The 22,115-nt window shown below is 44.5% G+C and overlaps 1 protein-coding gene across 6 annotated transcripts; it reads right to left on the bottom strand.

The window, feature by feature from the left end:
• Positions 1 to 2,964: 2,964 nt before the first annotated feature.
• On the bottom strand, positions 2,965 to 20,980 carry CHRNB3 (cholinergic receptor nicotinic beta 3 subunit). 6 transcript variants are annotated; one of them, XM_053931297.1, is made up of 8 exons: positions 16,541 to 16,659; positions 13,284 to 13,435; positions 12,209 to 12,253; positions 6,975 to 7,084; positions 6,488 to 6,750; positions 6,221 to 6,268; positions 5,868 to 6,133; positions 2,965 to 4,567 (listed from the first exon to the last, which is right to left on the bottom strand). In XM_053931297.1, exons 1-8 carry the CDS (start codon positions 16,581 to 16,583, stop codon positions 4,433 to 4,435), a joined length of 1,062 nt encoding a protein of 353 aa, XP_053787272.1. In that variant the 5' UTR covers positions 16,584 to 16,659; the 3' UTR covers positions 2,965 to 4,432. The 6 variants fall into 6 exon arrangements, with proteins under 6 accessions (XP_053787272.1, XP_053787269.1, XP_053787270.1 ...); XM_053931294.1 differs by having other exon boundaries at positions 6,221 to 6,750; XM_053931295.1 differs by having other exon boundaries at positions 5,868 to 6,268.
• Positions 20,981 to 22,115: the final 1,135 nt, after the last annotated feature.

Here is a 22,115-nt window from a genome sequence, read left to right as displayed (position 1 = left end):
TCATCAGGTTAACAGTAGTCCTAGTCCACAGGTTCTGCTCTGAAAACTCTTTCTTGCTCAGGCTCAGACATAAACCCAATAGAGAAGGGTTTGTCCCTGACTAGCTACTTGTCATAGACAGTATGGACTGATCTGAGGTTTTGTGTTCTTAAAACCCAAGACCAACCTAAATTATGCATATCCCAGCAGAAGAAGGGTGGATACCATGAATCCTATGCAAAGCTATTTCAAACAGCTGTGCAGCAGTGTTCTGTTTCCTGACTCCTCATGGGTCTGTGCTGTGTGTGCAAACCTGAAATTTAGGGCCATGTCCTTTGGGGCTGATGTTGCTGCTCTATAACCAGGTCTCAATCCTGGAGCATTTCCTCCTGAAACACTTAGTAGATGTGTTCCTGATGTGGTTTCTATAAAATGTGGGTGGTTTACCCTTACGTCCCTCGTTTGTTTATATTCCTGTTTTGTGGTGAAAGGTTCTTCTTAAAAGGCACCACTACAATTAAACCAAATGGTGCCAAGAATACAAAGCCCTTCTCTCTTATAAGAGCCTCTATAAAGTGTAATGTGTCAATGCAGTGTTTTCAGTGTCTGCCATGCATCAGTCTCTGCTCTGAACATCACCAATCCTTGGAAAGTAAGACTCCCGGTTTCTGAAGTCACTGACTGGCCTTTCACTCTTTTTTGATGTTTCATAATAAAGAGAATGGGAATGAATTTGTGTATATATTAGGGATAAAGGCATAATGACAAGAATATAACTGTCTTAATCTGCCCAGTCATGATTGTAGAAGAACAAGTAGAAGAAAATTATTATTTTCTGTAATCCCCCTGAATGTTGTTCAATTATGTATCAACTGACATACAGATGTATGAAAGAGCATGGCTTATTTTGTCAGCCTGTCAATTAAATGTCACTCCTGATATACACCTTCTTGAAGAATTTGTGGTTTGGGTTTTTTTTTTTTTAGATTTCCTGTTGTAAATGTGTTTATAGATGCTACTACTGGCTCTTTAATCAGAAAAAAAGGTGAGGGAAGAGAAAGGAAATCTGAAGAGGAGAGCTGAATTCTGAATCTAAAAACTTCATTTCTACAGAAAAGATGTCTGACTGTCATCATACTCTGTTACACTCTATGACCATCCAAACCATGAAAATATTGTGGCTGAACGTGCATTGCATTGGTGTCTTAAGCATGACAACTACAGCCCCACAGTGAGTAATCTGACTTCAGCAAAATCCCTGATTTACAAAGTCATCTTCTGTCTCTTTTTAGTGTACTATTTACCCTTCCTTTCTCCAGCTCAGTAACTTTTGGAGCCATCTTTTGCAATTCTCAGCTGTGTTTGACACAATCAATACTGGGAGCCTAATGTACTGCTGACAGCTTTGTGAAAGTACTTGACTGATTATAGAGAGGAGAGATGGGGGATACAAGAAGTGTATCAGCATGTCACCTTGAAAAAGGCTGCAGTAGGTGTGCCCCTGCAAGCAGACATGGAAGAGCCCACACAAAAAATGACAGTTTTGCTTGCCCAAGTCTTGTTGAAGGTTGGGGGTCCTAAATGACATAACAAGAAAAGTTACAACTAGAGCTAGTGTCATCCAAGATGTTAACTTGTGCACAGCCACAGGAAAGGTCTATTTTCACCCCATCAGCTCCAAAGTCACATCAGCAACACCCCTTATTAATGTCTCAGTGATGAATGTACCACTAGCAGCAAGAATTCTCCTCTCCTTGGGAGTGATGGCATCTATGAATTAATTTTAAAAGCACAGAAGCTATTCAACAGCTCAGCATCTCTTTACATTCTCTTCCCAAGGGAGACCATTCTTCCAGTTTGCCTCCACTAAAAGACCCAGAAGTTTTTCATATCTATCTTTTGGTGAGTGGGTCATATATATGAGTGCCAAAAGTAGTGCCAATGTCTCAGCAAACCAGTTTCCAGAAACTGAGGCAGCACAGGTTGTGACAGTATTAAGGCAGAAGGTTACTGTTTTATTGTTAAGACTTGTGATTTGCAATGTTGTCATCCACAGACAGAGCAGCTAGAGCAGAGGGATGGCCCCACTGGAGGACTGTCTGCCCAAATGTCCTCCCTAGTTGTGTTTTTAGTGGCAGACCTTTGTGGGGAACATGTTGAATGCCTTTGTAGGCCAGCAGCAAAGAGATTTAGAGAAGCTCAGGATTGGGCAGCACAAGGGAATGAGTAGTGAGACTACAGATGTAGCAGTACCAGATGCAATGCTAGGAAGACTCAAGGCCAGAAGCTATACCTGTGCAATTTGCATACATCTCCAACACATGAGCTCTGCTGATCTTCACCAGCATAAGCCAGAAAAAGCAGCTTGGCATCAGACACAGACGTGTGAGACAGAGCCATGTGTTGCCTGCAGGTGGGCAACTGAAGTGTGCATAGTGGAGACAGGACCATCTGTCAGATGGACACCTGAGGCAGTTTCCCAGGAGAGGAGGCTGTCATCTATCATGGCTAACAGCCAGCCTCCTGGACGCAGTGCTCATAGGGAATACCTATCACTAGTGGACCTCAAAAGTCTGGAAACACTGGAAAGAAGAGCTTCCTGGCTCTTTTCCTACAGACATTTCACAGTACTGTCTAGGGGAACAAATGCACTTTATGCAAGAAGATAAGAGAAACTGATAGAATGGTCAATGTGTATGAGTTTTACAGTTTTAATAGTCAAGTTTTATGGCAGTATCTTATGCTAAGATATCTCTCTCTCTCTTTATGCCCAACTAAATGAGTTTATTCCAGCAATATAATAACCACATCTGAATGCTTCTTGCTCAAACTTACAGAGAGGGCTAAAAAGTAATAAGGACTTTCCAAGAACCTGACAACCCCTCTTTTTGAATGGATTTGGGACAAAACTTTTAAAATGAGCTACAGTCTAGCTTTGTTGACAACAAATCAACAGCAAACTCCAGTGTATGGACACCCCAGGAATCATTTACTAAATATATCTTTATTAATAATAATCGCACAAGTGAACAGAAGTTTCTACATTGACACAACATGATGGGATTACATTAACTCATGGAGGTCTGGTGTGCATGCACAATCCAAGCACAAGAACACCTCTATGGATTTTTAACACTTTCTAACCTCCATCTCTAAAGAGACAGTTTCAAGGCTAGTTAAAACTTTAAAACATATTTAGATTGTCAAAAATTGGATCTCCAAATCCCTTGCTAACCCTGAAAATATTTGCAAGTCCTGAATGGGATTTTCTAAAGCACGCTATGTTGGAAAACACTGCCCCAGCAGAAGTAGTGACAGCTTCATTCCTGTGTTCAAGAGTTTCACTTGGGTGTTTTCTGTCACATCTCACTTATTTAACACTTTTAAGAGCTGTTTCTAATCATGCAAAAGGATCCCATAATAAATTAATCAAAGGAGTGAAATTTTGAATTGCCTAGGAAACCTGGGCAAGCCAAGTCTAAAAATGTATCTTCCTGGTAACCAGCCCACCCCATAGCTCTCAAGAGAAACCCCACTCCTGCAACAACTAAAACTTTCATCTGCCAAAAGAGATGTCTGCAGCTTCCCTCCAGCTGAACATTTCAGGAATATCACTGTCGCCTTATGGAATAGCACAGCCACCTTCACTTAGGTGATCTTCCACTTGTGAACAAGCAGGTGAAGGAATAATAGTTTCTAAATGAGGAAAAATCCTCACTTTGTCAGCCTTTTGGTATGCTACAGAGAAGCAAGCAGCAAGCAAAACTGCAAATAATACTGAAAAGTGGGCAATCCTGATGGCTGAGGTGAGAGACAAAGTGTGTATGCCATAAAGGCTGGTAGTAGGTGGGCAGTGGTAGGTTCTACCCCTGTCGAGCTGATCCTGCAGCAAGGTGAGGCTAGACAGTCAAGGTTTTGAGCATCCCACCTAAGAAGAATTTATACTTTTTCTGATGCACATGCTATGCAATGGCCAGTTCTGACACATGCATAAAGCAATCTGTAGTCACTTACTGCTTTTTAGTTGGAAACATAGATAAACTGAGTAGAGATTTGTGTTCCTACTGTAACTTTTTTTACAATCTAGCATTTTAACTGGCAGATCTGCATTTTAAATATAATGATTGTGCAACACCTTCTATTTCCAATTTTAACTATTAATCTTGGCTTTTATAGTAATACAACCAAGCTAACAATAAAATAATGATAACCCAGTTGTGCAACTCTAGTTCACTTTAGGCCTTGGCTGTGCACCAAGCTCTTCTCTGATTTCAGCAAAATCTGTAACTGATAGAGTTATTATTACAATTGAAAGCACTAAGAAATGCCCACTGTTACCATCATCTTCCCTCATCCTTGCTGCTGCTTCCCCTCTTGTACAGCAGAGACCAAGCTCCAAGGCACCACCATCCCTTGGCACTGTACTTGTTGTATGTTACTGAGGGAGTGTTTTCTACAAAGTGTTGTTCAGCCACATATGTAATGCAGGGGTAAAGATGAGAACTGAACCCGTCACTGACACCACCAGAAATAACCACAGGAAGATCCGATCCAGGACTTGAGCTACAAACTTCCAGTCTTGTACAACCTGGGAAGGACAGAGGAAGGATAAACATAAATAGTAACAAGCCTGGTACTGTGTTGATACTGCTACATACATTTTAGCTCCCCAGATCTGGTTTTAAAATTAGACTTTTGTAGTATGTGGTAGCCTAAAACTAATAGAGATCACCTTTTCAGCACTCATAGCTGCAAATCACTCAAACCCCCAAAGCAATTACACAGTTCCGTGCACGTGGTGATGAGACTTCCTCAGCTTGCGCAAAAGCTTTTAGTTATGAGCATATATGAAAATTTACAGACTGAGCCTTGAGGATGGCTTTCCAGTGAACTGGATTTCTTTTTACAGACCTGTATCTCTCTGTAAATGCCAGGATGAGGCTCTGGCACAGCACTTGGACACAGGCATTGATTCCAGTACAAGCAGTTCAATTTACTTGTGTTTGCTTAAGTGATTTGTTGACTCAGACTGGGTACACTCAGGAGGGGAATTTTGAATGGTGAGTGCTGGCACAACTATGCATACTGAAAGTGCTATTTATTAAGGTGATTCAAGGAACCTTTTTATTCAAATTATTTCAGCTTCAAACAGGTATTAGTCATGGACAGTATGTGTTCACATACTACATGTCTGATTTACTGCTCTTCCTTCTGCTGTAGTCCTCTCAGCACAGTTTAAACAAAGCCCTAGCTCTTACTAGGAGGATGCTAACAGGAGTTTTTCCAAATGCTGCTAGCTGCATTGCTCTGCTGTCCTACCCTTGCATGAGATTTATTGCTTGCAAACACAGTAATTCGCTATTTTAAAAACCAGAAGGCTCATTTAGAGGTGAAGGATAGTAGTTGGGAGCTAATCTAAACAGGTGTTAGTGAAAGACATTCACTCTGGAATGACAATCTGGAAGACATTCACTCAAAACAGAGCAACTATGCAGAGCACAGTATGTGCTGGGAGGCCAGGACTGGCAAATTCCATAGAGCTTGCCTGTAAGTGTAAAAGTTACATTTTTGAGCATATGGGTTTAGAGCCTTCCAGATTTGTGTGTAGCTCAAGCTTACACTGGACAAAGTTATTCAAACAAACCCAAACCACAAATTGCTCCAGGAGAGGCTCCTGTGAAGAGCAGGGACTCTCACAGAATAATATGCTTCTCCTTGAAGCTATGTGTTGTCTCAAAACACATATTATTTATCAAGGTCTGAGGAAGAATGTGTCTCAGAGGAGAGCAGGAGGAAGAGGCAAAGGGAAAAGCATGCAAAAAAGGAAAGAGTTTGGAAGCCATTGCTGTCAAGGAAAGTGATTCCCTCCTTGTTGTCCCTCCACCTACCTGTCTGATGAAATGCTCCTTTTTAACATGCCTGGAAATGTACCGAATGGAGTCAGCTGCCTTTTCCAGAAAGGCAATAACAATTTTTTCTCCGTCTTTTGCTTGCTTGTATTTCTGCTTCCCCAGAAACTTTGATTTCAAGGTGGCTCCCTTTTCTTCAGTCTCTGAGAATGAGTAGCGATCTACATGGGCCTTCATGCAGAGCAGACGAGGCAACTTCTGAAGAAAGAGCCTTTTAACCCAGGGTGCCATGGGATGGTAAGTTGCTGAGGATCGGTGGTGGACATTGATAACAAACACAGTCACAATGATAGAGAGGGTCACAAAAATCATGATGAAGAGCAGATACTCACCAATCAGAGGGATGACTTTGGAAGAAGAAGGGATTATTTCCTCAATAACTAAAAGGAAAACAGTGAGGGAGACTAGAACTGACGTTGACAATGAAAGCTTTTCACCTTCATCTGAAGGTAGGTAAAACACTAGGACAGTTAAAAAAGACAATCCCAGGCAAGGGATTATTAAGAAAAGAGTGTAAAACAATGGAAGGCGCCTCAACACAAAGGAGTAAGTGACAAATGGGTAAGAGTATAGCCCATCCTTCCTGTTGCCTTTCATACCTTTGGCGTTTAAGATCTCCCACTCCCCATTATCAAAGAAGTCTTTCCTGTCTACATTTTCATCCACTAAAATCAAGTCCACCATATTGCCATCATATGTCCACGACCCAAACTTCATGGAGCAGTTCTGCCTGTCGAAGGGGAAGAAGGTCACATCCATTGTGCAGGAGCTCTTATAACTGGCCGGTGGTGTCCAGGTCACCACTCCATTGTACTTCACTATGGCTTTGGTCATCAGGGATCCCTCAAAACGTCCATCAGCACTGGGAGTTGGACAGGAAGAAACAGTACCAAGTTCAGGACTATGTTTGCCCCAGTCGTACCCCATTTGAGCTTTGCTTTCTATCCCTCACCTGGAGCACAAGGTGCACAACATTCACACTGCCTAAAGAAGCAGCCTTCTGACAGAACACACAAGCCTCATGGTAGCTGACATGCCTTGCCCAAGCTCTGGCCCAAGCCCAGAGCAAGGAGCCACACTACTCACTTTTCAAACAAGACGATGTCGGGAAGCCACAGAGACTCAGAGGGGACCCGGATAGTGGTGATTCCATCGTATTCATCTGGATTCCAGGAGAGCTTGTGGTCAATCCATTCCTATTAAAAACCAGCAGAGTTCTCTGCCCACTCATATGCAGCAGCCTCTTTCCTCACCCTCACATGTGCCTCAACAACTGCATGCACAGCATAGCAGACAGAACCTGCTATGAGGCTGCTCAGCTGCAGAGAGGGTGACAGATGGGCATGGCTGGGAGGTGTTGATCCCTACAAGCACTGCCCCCCCCAGACACAGGTGAGACCCAAGAACCCATCCCTAGGCTAGCGACCTCAAAGCCAGCACTCCTCAAAGCCAGCACTTGACTCTCACTTCACTCACCACCCTGTACAGCCCACCTGAGAGTAGTCTAGAATGAAGGAGCCACTTCCCTTTAGTGCAGCAACTTTCCTTCCTTCTGAGAACCAGCCCAAGCTGGTTTTGGCTGGCACAGACCCTATGGAAGACCCCATGGACCCTAGGTGGTGTGGGTACTAGCACTCAAATGAGTAGAGGTGTCCTTAATTCACTTTTCAGTGGAGACCTGGCTTTTTTATGTGAATGGAATACTACATCTAATACTTGTACACCGTCCTTGCAAAAAAAAAATTTAAAATTGGTCTTTCATCAGAAAGATCTGCAGACTATTGCAGGAAAAATAATATTATGTTATTGTAAAGTATTTGGTTGCAAAAGCAGAGAGAGTCCTCTCCATTTTCATCATGCTGAACTCTAGAATAATTTCTCTCTCTTTTTTTGAATTTTCAGATAGAGAGATCATAACAAAGTGGCTCCAACAACCTGGAGATTTCCACAGAAAGGCAATGGAAAATCAGCTCTCTGATCCTTTTTCATTATTGATGAGGATACTCATTTGTCCACAGAAATAGCAGCAACGTCATGCAAGAGCTGCAGACTGTGGTCAATACCAAGAAGTGGAAAATGAACCAGTTTCCATTAAGCTGCAGTACTTAAGAGACCTCCAGGGATGTGGAGGTCTCAGCCTTCACTGGGTAATTTCCTCCATGACTTAAGGATGAACCAAAAAAAGCAATTGTCCTGGCTTGTAAGATAAGCGTATATTCTATTTGCCATCTGTTGGAGGTGGGGCAGGTATCTTCTGTTAAGCTGGGCAGTTTTCTTATCTCTTCCAAGAACAATGTCTCCCCCTGGGGAGATATCTTCTGTTAATGGGCCATTGAATGGCTCACTGCATGACTGATAAAGTTACATCATCCCATTGTAAAATGCTCCACCCAGAGGGAGGAGCCAAGCATCCCTACCTGCATAAAATCAGCATTTTTTGAGACATCAGATCAGCCTCTTCACTGGATTCCCAGAGGAAGACCAGGCCCATCTACTCTATCACCAGACCTTCAGAGAAAACTACACCCTTCTACTGGATCACTGCTTCAGCCACATTTCATCTGCCACTCCAGGAGGAGCAGCCACCATTTAACTGGACTATCACCAACACCCTGACTCCTCAGGGTGTCAGTTTCTGACTCTATCAGTAGTTTTGTTTGGACTAATTACATTTTTTTCTTATTTAGTTTTTTTTCCTAGTAAAGAACTGTTATTCCCATTCCCATATCTTTGCCTGAAAGCCTTTTTATTTTGAAATTGTGGTAATTCGGAGGGAGGGGGTTTACCTTTTCCATTTCATGGGAGGCCCTTGCCTTCCTTCACAGACTCCTGTCTTTTCAAACCAAGACAGCAATATTGTCTATTAATTGTCCATATGGTTCCCTTCTTATTTCTTTGATTCCACACGCTTTTCACAGCTATACTAGAGACATTTGTTATTGTTCAGATGTGGAAAGAGAGAAGGGGCCATTGCTGTTCATAGCCTCAGAATCAGGGACAAAGTACACCACTTTTAGCATTATCTTTTCTCTGAGGATGGGTATCTAACAGATGTTTCCAGAAGCCTAGGCTGTTAAGTGGTCACAGTCTCACCTATGTCCTGGACACTTCCTGTAATAGGTACAACGGGGCTTAGGCTGGAAACATACATCGTGCAAGGGGACAGCCAGGGCCGAACAGCAACCAACACAGTCATCTTATAGCTCCACTAACACAAGAGCAGCAAATACCCTATGAACCACCTGAAGATAGAATGATCCCTCTGGAGTTGAATTGGAGCAGCCCCTTGGCCTGGGTGATTTGCTCCATCTGCAATAGTCCTTGCTTTCCCCCCGCCCCCCCCGCCCCCCGCATTGATTTCTCTCCCAGCTAAAGCACTCTTTCAAGTCTGCAAGGCAAATGGTTGTTTCTTCTTACTAGAGAAGAAGATAGGTTGTGTGCAGATTTGGAAGATAAGCAGTTTAAAACAGGAATCTTCCTGTGGGCTATGCTGACACAAACCATAGCAGCAGATGCATAAGGTTCTTTCCTCTCTTTTCCATTTTTTCCAAGCTGCTCCAGACTATGCAATCACTCTCTCCTTCCTCCAGTTCTACCAAATTTCCATTTCTGTGCTGTCATTGAAAAGTTTAACCTACCACTAGTGGAACAAAATACACAAGACTCACATTCTTGACCTTTGCTACTAGACCCCATAGCTTGCCTGAATCCAGACACTTTCTCAGCAACCACTAAAGGCTCCTCTGAACCTTGTGTGTTAGCCTGCTTCTGTATCAAGTCCCACCATCTTGAGCACCAGGATGTTTGAGGTTAACAAAACAAGGAAAAGAAAATGCTTGTGTTTAAGGTTTGCTTATCCAAGAAAAGTAAGACTCTTGCTGAGAAATTATGAAGGTGATCAGGAGCAATCAGCATGGATTCACTAAAAGTAAATCATGTTTGACCAACCTCATTGCCTTCTATGATGAAACAACTCCTTGGATGGACAAGGGGAGAGCACTGGATATTGTCTACCTTGATTACAGCAAGGCTTTCAACACTGTCTCTCTCACAATATCCTTGTAGGCAAACTCAGGATGTTTGGAGTGGATGAGTGAACAGTGAGGTGGATTGAGACCTGACAGAATAGCAGATCCCAAAGAGCTTGCAATCAGTGCCACAGGGTGGAAGCCTGTCAGTGATAGTGTCATCCAAGGCTCCATACTGGGCCTAGTGTTGCTTAACTTATTCACCAGTGACTTGAACGAAGGGCAGATGGCTTCTCAGCATGACATAAAGTTCACAGGAGTGGCCAATACCCCAGAGGGGTGTGCAGCCCTTCAGAAGGACCTTGACAAGCTGGAGGGATGGGAAGAGAACAAACATCTGAAATTCAACAGAGGCAAGTTCAGGGTCCTGCACCTGGGGAGGAACAAGCCCAGGCACCAAGACAGGCTGGGGGTGACCTGCGGGAAAGCAGCTCTGTGGAGAAGGACCTGGGGGTCCTGGTGGGCAACAAGCTGTCCGTGAGCCAGCAGTGTGTCCTGGGGCCAAAAGGTCAATGGGATCTTGGGATGCATTAGGAAGAACATTGCCAGGAGGTCAAGGGAGGTGATTCTGTCCCTCTACTCAGCCCTGGTGATGCACATCTGGAATGCTATGTCCAGTTCTGGGCTCCTCAGGACAAAGAAAACATGGAGCTCTGGAGCAGGTCCAGCAGAGGGTAACAAAGATGATGAGGGGACTGGATCATCCCTCTTACCAGGAAAAGCTGAGGGAGCTGGGCCTAAATGAACACACAACTTCCACAGCAGGACACCTGGGTCAGGCACAAGTATTTAGTGCTCAGCCTGAGCTCCTGAGGGCACTTATACATGTGAAAACCACAGCCTCTGCCTCATTTTCCACTCCCTTTGCACTACTTTGGGTCTTGATGTTCTCAGCTCATCAGATGGAGAAGTGGTATTAGAAATGGTAACAACTGCAGAGAGCCCAGTTCTGGGAAATCAGTCCTGTGTTTCCCTGAGGAGCTGCCCTGGCTAAAGTCTGAGGATTCCAAGGGCTTCCAGAGAAATCAGTGTGTCTACAGTGCACAGGGCTTGGACCTGCAGGTGGGTGCCACAGCCTGCAAGGAGAGTGGGATGGAAAGGGGAGAGAACAGATGAGGCCAGATGAGGGCCCTTTACAGAAGGGTTCTGCTGTCTGCCCAAGTAGATACTCAAAGTAAGGGAGACAAGATGTGGTCTTGTGCACAAAATGGGCTCTACAATTGCAGCTAAAGGTGGCAAAATTGTAATACTGCAGGGTATTAATTCAGGGCAGGCTCCCAGCAGTTGTATTTGGGTCAGAGAGAAATTTCTCCAGCAAAAGGGGAAAATCCTGTCTTCCCCACAGTGAGGGGAAGTCTGAGCTTTTCCCTCTTCAAGGGAGAGATCTTTACCCACAATATCCATATTGGTTTTAGGGGTCTTGCTCCAGCCAGAATCTCACACTCACTGCAGCAGTATAGGACCCAGACTGAAAGAAAAATTGAGTCACATTTCTCCTCCACCAGCCCAGCGATCCCCAAGAACCTTTCCTCATGGCACGATTTCAAGTACAGTTTGTTTTTATGTCCGCTTCCTGGGATCAGCTGACATCTTTACAGATACTCACAAGGCTGACTTAAAATAATTATCACAAGGTCAATAAAACTGGTGCAATGTAACCTAAACCAAAAACAGTATTCTTCAGGAGTGAAAAAGAAGAAAGGAGACCTAACAGTTCAACTTGCACCTTTCTCTCATTTGTACAAACCACTGACAGTTCCAGAAACAATTATGATAGAGAGATCTGATTCCTTTGCTACAGCTTTTAATGGGAAAAGGTCTGTGGTGCATGTGTTTAACATACTGGCCTCTTCTTTCTCTTTACATATGCTGAGGAATGAAGAAATCTATCCGAGGCACCACTCTTGGCTCAGGCAAGGGAGACAGTACTTGTGTGACCTCTAAGTATGAGACAGGATAGTCCCTCAGGGCACATACAACATCCCAGGGACAGCCACTGCAGTACCAGCTGTGTCACTTCCCTGAAACAAATACTGGTTTGAGCACACAGCTGGGGTGCAGGTCAGGAGAAGAGGGTACCCTATGTCCTAAAGGCCTACTTGCCTGTCTTTCTGTCTCTATACATAGGCTGAAGTGAGAAGAGTGAAGTAAAAACTTCAGGTTAGGTATCTTGGTGCTGGCCACTCAGCATCATGAAATGGGATGGATGGCACAGTGGCTGGCAAACTGAGATGGCTACTCAGCTCAGCAGTTCCCAGAGGGAAAAGGGAGGTCTGATATAGTCTAATTTACCTGTTTCAGCCACACGTTGGTTGTCATCAGCTGATTCTTCTCATCCTAAAGTGACACAAGGGAGAGAGGATTGCAATACCAAAGCAGCCATTAGGAACAGACCCTATGCCAAGATGAGGAGATCCCTAAGGTCCTGTCTCCCCATGGGCTTGGGCTCTTCAGTCGCCATTGAGAGAAACTCTCTTTCTAGGTGCCATCCCTGCTATCGCTGGGAGCCTCTAAGGCTGGAAAACTGAGGTCCAGCATTTCACAGAAGCTCAAAGGAATCATATGCCAAAGACCCAGTATGCAGCAGGGCTCAGCCAGCAAGTGGAATCAGGTCACACATGGTTGTAGGCCCATAGGATAGCTCATCTCCTGGCACTGCTCAGCCTGGAGTGAGTTTGGAAAGATACAAGCTGAAACATTGTCCTAAGTATGCAAATAAAGCACAAAATTAGAATGTGCCTTCCATAGCACAAGGGGACATTACCAGGGGCTGGGGGATGTAAGGAGCACACTGTTGTGTGGGTACCTCTGGGCATTGTGCAAATTCCACCATGCAATGCAGCAGAAAGAAAAGGGAAAATTTGCACAAGGGCAGAAACACAGGATTAGCTATTTTGCCTCGAGAGTTTTATCTTAGTGACCAGATGGGTTAAGACTTGAACTATCTTTGGCCTCAATGCAAGCCTGATTGGAACTAATAATGTCCAACCAGCTTTTACTCTCTCAGTCCTCTCCTGTAGCTGTCTTGTCATTAAATTGCAACATAGATGTCAAGGACTGTCTGGCATGGGTTGTTTGATTAAAACCTTATGGAAATTAGGCCTTATTCCCTGAGAACAACAGGGAAAAAAGGACCTTCAGGTTTCCATCAAAACAAATGAGTCCTACAGTCCATGCTAGGGGCAGAGGGGAGCAGGGTGGGGAAAGAAGGTCATATCACCAACAGCATTTCATGTTCACTGTTTTGCTGCCCAACCATCACTGTGCATTTCTTGTGTTAGGAGGCAAAAGCTAATTACATTACCAGTCCTCTCAGGTGAAGGCACAACTATCTATAAAAGTGGTGTTTTACTAACACAACACTTACCACATCCACAAGCTGTGATATCTTTAACCCAAAAAGGACTCTGATGGTGTCATTGGAGTTTTCCACAGGGCGGACCCATTTCTGATAGCCTTCAAATAAGTGCTTGAGGAGTGCATCCTCATTTTCAGCAACTGAACTGAAGGCATTCACATCTGGAAGAGAGCAACATAGAGTGGAGGCATTGCCAGAAAGACATGGAGAATGCCATGACCTGAAAAAGTGAGACAGAGCAATAATGTGAGGAAAATTCACCTTTGGGCAGGTCTTGTCCTGTACAGCAAAATCTGCAGGAATTCAGATGCACAGCCTCTCAGCAGAACCAGGGCCAATGAACCGAAAGGCAAGATAGCCCAAGCCCAACTCACATTAAAAAAAAAAATCATCATACCAGAGCACTAATGACTTTGTACTAGGTTGATGTTTTGTATGGACTTTCTGCAAAAGCAAAAAGAGCCCATCTGGCAGCAGCAGGAGCTGGATGATGCAGCTAGATCTGCCAGGCAAGCACAGAGCCATCATGGTCTGTACCTGCATGACTTATGACTCTCGCAATCACTGACACCATGCTTCCCCTCCCCCTTGCTACCACGAAGGGGGGAGGGCAGTTCAGACCCTCCATCCTTTCCCAAATTTCAGCCTCACTCCCTGTGGTGTTGAGGTTCTGACATGATCTCCATCTCTTCCCTTGTGCACATACACAGCTACCAAGGGAGAGAAGAATTTTACTTCTCTTCAAAACTACCACAGAGGAAAAAAGACTGGCCCCACACAACAGGGATCACAGCCAATATTGCTGTGTCAGCAGTCAAAAGGGACCTCACATGACACTGTCCAGGGCCTAGCTTGTGCCTTGCCAGCTCCAGGGTGAGCAGAACATCTGTGCCTGTATTGCCAAGCATTAGATGCAGGAGGGGTCTGCAGGCAGAGGGTCACGGGCCATGGATGGTGCCAGGATCTGACAGCAAGAGAGCCCTGGAGGGCACAGTCAATATGCTCCCACATTGTGTGTATCAACAGAGTTAAGGCAGCCCCCAGCAGGGGCCCTGTGCCACATGGAGGGAAAGGGCACTCAAACCCAGCAGCCCCTCCAGAGAGATAACTGGAGGCAGAGTGTTTTGCCCTGCCTCTACATGGAGGAAAGGATGTGACCACGGACCACTATCTCTGCCCATGTCCCCTTCCCCAGCAACTACTGCCCATCTCCTGAGCACAGCAGGCTCCTCCACCTCGGTCAGGGTCTGTCTGAGGCTGCAGACAGGGCTAGACCTCACAGTGAGCAACACAGGTTGAAGCACTGCCCAAAGCAAAAACCTGATCTAATAACAGAGCTTTCCATGGGACAAAATCATTCTTTAATGCTCTCTGGATCCTCTCAGGATAGCACAAGGTCCAAGCAACACTGTTATCCCCCACTTCCAGCCACAGCAAGATAGCATTCCTCTTTGAGGAGCTATAAACTCTGAAACCTAGTGCTTGCCCTCACAGGATAACAACTTTACTGTCAGATGTTCTAGCACAAGCTGTGTTTGTCCTCTGTAGCTGCAATACAGGTGTGGTGGGGTTACCAAGCCCTGGACAGGTAGATGCTGGCTGGTCACAGGGAGCTTTCACACTCATTTCCACCTGCTCCAGAGCCAGGCACGGTGCATGAACCTGCCAGCATAGTTTATAGCGGTCCTGCGGCCACACTCTGCCTTGTCGCTTTGTCACAAACCCTTGAGGTCTGCTATTTCCACAAATGCCCCTTCTGCTTGTTCCAGGGTTAATTCTCATGCCAGAGCTGACCCTAGCTCCACCACAGCAAACAAAGGACAGAGACTGTGGCCTGTACTAGGAAACTAGATTGGCTGCCCAAACATGGCAGACATGTATGGCATCTGCAACCAAAGGAAGAGAAAGAACACATTTCTCCCCCCTCACCACCTACAACCTCAGAGGTCCAATCCCTTGACTATAAGAGTCTTTGCAGAGACTCCATCTCCCAGGCATTTCTTTTTCCCTTTAGAAGATTCATGGGGGTGTATGATTGCTAAAAAAAAAAAAAAAAAAAAAAAAAAAAAAAAAAAAAAAAAAAAAAAAAAAAAAAGAAATTTAACAGAAAAGCCATTGAATAGAAAAATCCATAACCCAAAATATGCATGATCAAAACCAGCTCTGTCTTACTGCCAGAATACATCCCTCTGTTTTTGAGTATGATATCCTGCACACATATACGCAGCCACACACCCTCTGTGTCCATGGGTGTGTATGACCTGCCTCAAAAGAAAATGGTGCCATTTCAGAGCCCACATCTCACATAAAGTTCAGGTACCTAATGCTCCAAGTGGGTATAGAAGACAGGTGGTAATGCTGGGTTTGGGGCTGGATATGTTGAATCTCATCTGCTGAGGAAGCCACAAAAAAGTGAAAAAGACTTGAGGATCTTCACAAGGAAGAAAGTCAGAAGGAAGAAGATTGCTGCCTCTATAAGATAGCCTCAGTACTTGCACAAAGACAGTTTAAAAGCAGAAGTTATTAATAAGAAATATCGTGTGGGAAAAAAGCCTAACAGTTCCTTTGACCAAGCCCTATTTTATGATTAAGCTAGACAAAGCCATGGAGAAAATATTTTAAAAAGTAGCACTGCATTTGAAAAAAAAAAAAAAAAAAGAGAAGCAGTCATAGGACAGATACATCCCTGAATCTATCATATGATACACTGAGAGGCAAAAACTGGGGAGTTCCCTGGCAGGTTAACATGCGCTCCAGTACTCAAGCACTGTCTGCTATCTCCCCCCTCCCCCAGGTTCCTGTCTCTGTCTGTGATCTGTCCAAGTAGCAGTTCCCCACCAGTGCAGGACAGGAGTTCTGGGGCAGAAAGTCTGCTAAACAAACATGCAAAACACCCCAATTAAGTACATTTAAATTTAGCCTTTTATCAGTTTGCCTAAAGCATTTCAGATTTTCTCTTGATGACAGAAATTCTCACTTAATTCTCTTTAGCAGCCAAAAGTCGACCTTAGGATTTTTTGTTAATTTCTAGCCAGCAATTGCCCCATCACCAGTAATTAAAACCTAGTTGTCAAATTGACCATGGTTGCAATACAGACAGCAACCGGATACAACCCTCTTCTGCCACTTACACAGTGTTTAAAGGATTCACTGTATCCCAGAAAGCAGCAGCTAACCGGCCAACAGAAAAAAAAAAAACAAAAAAACAAAAAAACAAAACTTTAACACTTGCAGCTCAGCTGGGAAGAAGAAGAAATCACGCCTACCTGAGCGGCTCAGACACAGCGCAATGAGCGCTAGGCAAAGCATGGGCACCACCGTGGCTTTTCCTTTAAATCTGATCTTCTGTTTCCATTAGCAAATCGGTCTCATCTTTGTAGGGGACTAAAACAATCTAGTTAAAAATCAAAGCAGGCAGTTGAGTCTGTAAGGCAAGGCAGCACCTTTCTAGCCTTATCTTGCCCTTGTTATGACGCTTGGTAAATCACACTTCATTGATTTTCAGTCAGCTGTCACATCCCATAAGCCTTAAACAGGGCTCTGGGTCCTAAACCCTGACTGATCTCTTTGTGGCAGTATTTACATGGCAATAAGCACTGCGGTCTAGGAGTATGCGAGAGGAAAGTCTTTTAAGGAGAAAAAATATCTTTTATGCTACTGCTAATTACAGCTGGGAAAAGAAAAAAAAAAAAAACAGGTTGCAGTTCAGACCCAAAGATAAATCAGATGCATTAAAGAGTATCTGTTTGTTCCAGCTGTATCAGCTGTAGAGACAGACCTAACTTAGCTTATTCCATGCTACACTTGCTGTTCTGGAGCTATAAAATGGATTTGGGGAAAAAAAAAAAAACAGTAAGAAGTAAGTGGGAAAACGATGCTGATTTCTAAATTTTATCTCATACACAAAACATCACAAGCAGCAGCAGGGAAGTCCTTGCACAGTACTATCCACTGGCACAGCTTAACAGAGAATATTGCCCCAGGATCTTGTGTTTAGCAATGGGAGTGAGGATTATTTAGCCAGTTTCTCTGTAGTCAGACCTCCATCAGTCCTCCCCAGTGACAACTCACACAAGGCTCCTTTCAGAAATCATCAGAAATTCGTGGTAATCACCAGAAATTGCTAATAATTGAAAGGGATGCAGGTTCCTCCTTTCCCATCTCCCTGACACTCCTCTGCTGAAGGATTATCAGAATCTTCTCTGTTTTCTTCTCAAATTAGAGTTACTTTGGCATATCTCTCCAAAGAGGAGGTTTTCTCCTGAACTTCTCAATTTTAAGGAAGAGGCATAGAAAATTCTTCTAGCTTGTTCCTAAACCCAAAACTCTTCCTGCTTTGATTATTTCTTGCTGGCTATTCAATTGCTTGCTGACTTTTTTCTGGGAAGCCTGGGTTCTTTCAGCAACACTGGGTACACTTCTTGCAGTGGCCCAGATTTTGGTACAGTCACAAGTTTTGTGATTCAGGTTTGCCTTATCTAAGGTACTCACAGAGGATTGATAACTGGCAGCTGTAACCTTACCAGATTATTCATCTTGCTGCAATGAAAAGGTTGCCGTATAAGTGTGGTTCAAAGTCACATTGCTGCTACTCCTTTTTGTATGCTGTCTTCAAGAGAACAGAATCATTTGGCTAGAGTGGTGATGACAGACAGCACCACAGTCTGCCACAAAACTGAGTGGGGACTAAGTACAATTATTCTGCCAATACAAATTTTTCGGCAACAAGGTTACCCCTTTAAAATGCTCTCTGCAGATTACCCCATACTTTCCATCATGTTTGTGGTCCTGTACAGACTTTCAGATCATCCATCCTTTAGCTTCAAGACTGAAGCCACAGCCTTTGCCCATTGACACCTCTGACTGTAGTTACTGCCTGAGATTGCATTCAGGCATTGCTCTGTTAGGCAATATAAGAGACGCTTATTTCTCACAGGGCTTTAACCTGCTGCCTTGTGGCAACGGAGTTAATTTATCACCTGCCTATAGGAGTCGGCTTTTTGCTACTGCATGATAGTTGATTGGAGAGAAATATGAAGTATATTGCACGACCATTGCCTCCACCCACTGCCTAGACTGTGACAAGAGGTAAGGACCAGGTTTACCTGGTCATTGGTTTCCAGAGTTACCAGACAGTCAGAGGAGAGTATTAGAGACAGAAATTATGTTTGCCTGTTTTCTGTTCACAAGTCTTTATGCAGCCATGAACTCCAACATTTTGGAAAGGAAAGTATGCATGAATACTCCATTTTGCAAGACAGGCCATGAAGCATGAGGCGCATCCATCCTGAGACAGCAAATTAATTCTTGGGCAGAACTCTGTTTGTGGCAGTACCTGAGTGGCTATTCTCTGTTGAGAAAATGTCATTGCTTCTCCACAGTTTTCATGGGATTTGTAACTAATATGAGGCTGTGATTTCAGACTGCAAAGAGCCAGGTACTGCCTAGACACAAGCAACACTGGAGCTGGGCCTCAGCCTTTAGGCAGCAAAAATGCCAAGAAAAAGAAGACAAGAAATCTACCTAGAGGCACAAATCCATCCATTTGAGCACACATGGTTAATACTAGCAGCAACTGAAAACTCAAGGTTACAATGGACATTCCTAAGTCATGTTACCTGAAGGTACCATGCAGTCAAGCATGGAAAACATAAATTCCAGGGGAAGGTGATGGTGCTGGCTGGCAATCAGAGTGTGGGAAACCTGGACTAAAGTGAAAAGGATGGTGAAGAGGAAGGACATAGATGGGAGATGCTTTGAACCAGTACTGTGAGTCTTTGTTTCAAAAATCCAGAGCCAAAGTACAGTTTGCTGCACCCCTAGGTTTGTCAGCTCCAGGAAGGAGAAAAGAGAGTTAAGGCAGAACTACGGAACAAGAGACACTTTTCAGGTAGATGTGTCTTCTTCCTCCCAAACCCATCTCAGCTTCCCTGGTCCCTGTAGGTGACATGCCAGAAGCCAGTGTAGGCCCACCTGGAATGCCAGGACTTGTGATGGAACTAGGCTCCCTGGAGCTCCCAAGGGAGGACTGAATCCATGTTGTACCATTTGGCATAACACAGGAAGCCAGCAGATGAACACCTGCCCATAGAAGGTTTGATAAATGAATATGATTTGTGCTAACAATTGTAACTATATCAATATTTTAGAAAATATTTGTTAAAAATAGAGGAAAAGGATATGTAAAAAAGTGGCACAAAACAGATGTTCTCAGATGTTCATGAGAGAATACGATACAGGATGTAGTCTGAGATAAGTAAAATCCCAAAACAGAACAGGCCTCGGGATAATTAAAGAATCAGCCTTGAAATGGACAAAATTGGGATGATTCCAGGTATCTATGAAATAATAAGGCTTATTTTTGGAATATAATGCTGGCTTCTATAACACAAGCCTTGGGGTGCATGTGCAACCTATGAGGTTGTTCAAAGGACAGCGACGATGATGAGAAGCCTTTGTCAGAAGTGACCACGAAAAGCCAAGAAGACCCCTTAGCAACAAGTGGAGCATGCGCTATGCTGTACAGTGACTCAGATTACAAGAATAGAAAACAAGAGATTTATGGAAAATATTGATGAATGTGTATTAGCATACAGTATATAAGTTGTGTTTGGATTCCTTTGTCTTTTGTATGTGAGGCAGGGTGAGAAACCCTTCCCGTACCCCAGTCGGTTTTGCTTATGCCTTATCAGAACCTTAATCAGACTTAATTAATCACTGCCAAATTTAGTTTGTACATGCTTACTTGATTGTATTCGTTTTATATAAAATTGCTGCTCAATTAAAATTGCTGCTAAATTCTAGTTTTGTGGTTTATTAAATTAGACATATAGGACTTTATTCATAATAAAGGTGAGGGACACTTTCTGGAGCAAAAACGGGGTGGGAAAGGGCAGAACTCCTGGAATCTCATCTTTGCCCTGACACTTCTCAGGTTCTTTCTGATCTCAGTTCTGGCCAGCAGCAGACACCTCTCCTGACCTAGCAGCTTCTCAAACGTGCGCTTTCACTGGGTAAGAGCAGAGCTCACCAGCAATTTTTCCAGCACCAGACATTTCCATGTGCCAGATGGAACAGTTTGGAGCCAACAGTCCACCTGTCCATACATCCTGTCCACTCTCCTCCAGCTTCCTGTTCCGCCAAACACCCTCCTTGTTTCTCTTGGCTTGCTTACCGGCCCCACCAAGCAAACCCCATTCAGTCTCTCCCTGCTGCCCTTTTCCCCTGTAATCCATCCCTCCTTCTTCACACACCCTTTTCTGATAGGAGCTGCACCACATCCCACTGCCCTCATCTCTAACGCAGTGCCCAGCACAGTCGCCACTTTCCTCCTCCAGCTTTCCCTCCGCCTTTTCCCCCCTCGCTCCCACCGGGCGGAGGTGCTCTGCCCCGCTCCGTGCATTTCCGCAGAGCGGTGGCCGCTGTCCCAGCTCCCCGCCGTGGCAGGCCGCGGGCAGCGCAGGCCGCACCGCAGGGCCCTGCTGCAGGGCCCTGCTCCGGCCGTTCCGAGGATATGCGCACGGCTGCTGCGGCTGACTCGCCTGGGGTATGGTGTGTATTACACGCTGCGGGAGCTCTGTTCGGGAGACCAGCGTAAGGTGAAGTGCTAGGAACTCGGATGAAAACGTATGCGTTTGTCTTTGTGCCAGCCAAGGAGCACGCACCAGTCAGCACAGCAGGCTCACAAAGGGCTGATGGGACCACTTGAGGCGGCTACCTGAACTGAACTCGAAGAAGTTGCATCCACGCAGTTGTTTCGCCAGTGATCAGGCTCTGCACGTACAGGGACAAGGTTTTGCAGAACAAAAGTCGTTTCAGTCCTTGGTTTCCTTGGCACCTTCCTACCATGAGGAAAGCCCTCCCTGCCCTCCTTCCCATTTCTACCACATCCATGTGAATGCAGACTTGAGATGGAGCTGAGTCCCTATGCCTTCTGACAATGCAGAGTCCACGCAACTGCCTGCTGCACATCTCTCTGTAAAAAATCTCCCAGTTCTTCACTGGGAGTGGGACACGATTTGGGAGGTGCAGAGGCTCTTCATCATTGTATGCACATTAATATTTCTAATAGGTGGTGCTTCAGCTTCTGCATTAGAATCGTTGTTGCCTTTTTCAGTTCTGATTTTACGGTGAGGTCTTATTTAGGAGTGTCTTGCAGCACTGTGATCACTTCCAGCATTTTGGTGACACCACCTAGCTTTGAATATGATAATTTTCAAATCCATTTGTTCTGAGTTAATGATTGTAAACAAAGGTCTGGTTCAGCCATTTTCTCAGCTTTTCTTTCCATTTCATCAAGCTCATCTCTGCTTTCATAAATGCCCCACGCAGCTCAAATTTTATCTGCAGCATCATGGACTTGCTGTGCAGATGTCAAGGCTTGGAAGATTTCAGGGGCAAGCAAACAACTAGCAAGGATCAAGACTTTGCAAGATGTCAGAGAAAAAATCTGCTTTAACGACAACTGCTTCAGGAATGACAGAGGAACTTGATTCATGCCTAACTGCATGAGCCTCTCAGCCTCCCATTTTCATGGTTACACCTGCTCTCTAGAAGCTTTTATCCCAACACGTGCAGTGCTCTATGACAAAAGGTTCTGCTTTCTCATTCTGATTGAATACAGGCTTTTTATCATAAAAAGGCAGTCATAAAATTTAAAGGGCAATCATAAAATTTAAAGGGCAATTCCTGCCACATCCTATGGCCTCGATAAACTGCATGACTCCTTGCACAGCTTTGTCCATTTCATACACTTCTCTTTGGGTGTAACAGCTCCAGCACACAGCCAGAATGGTGGTAGCTGACAAATGTTCTTTTTGGAGCTGCTCTATCTGGCATGGG

Source organism: Vidua chalybeata, chromosome Z (assembly GCF_026979565.1).
Source record: "Vidua chalybeata isolate OUT-0048 chromosome Z, bVidCha1 merged haplotype, whole genome shotgun sequence".
NCBI classification, from domain to species: Eukaryota; Metazoa; Chordata; class Aves; order Passeriformes; family Viduidae; genus Vidua; species Vidua chalybeata.
Note: the sequence above shows the minus strand (reverse complement) of the source record. Positions and strands in the feature narration are given on the sequence as shown.

Coding starts and splice junctions, on each gene's coding strand:
- CHRNB3 (XM_053931293.1), bottom strand. CDS start 16,583: ATGCTTTGCCTAGCGCTCATTGCGCTGTGTCTGAGCCGCTCAG. Junction 13,436..16,540: donor GCTGTGTCTGAGCCGCTCAG/GTAGGCGTGATT, acceptor GCTCTCTTCCAG/ATGTGAATGCCTTCAGTTCA. Junction 7,085..12,208: donor CCAACGTGTGGCTGAAACAG/GTAAATTAGACT, acceptor GGTTTTTAATAG/GAATGGATTGACCACAAGCT.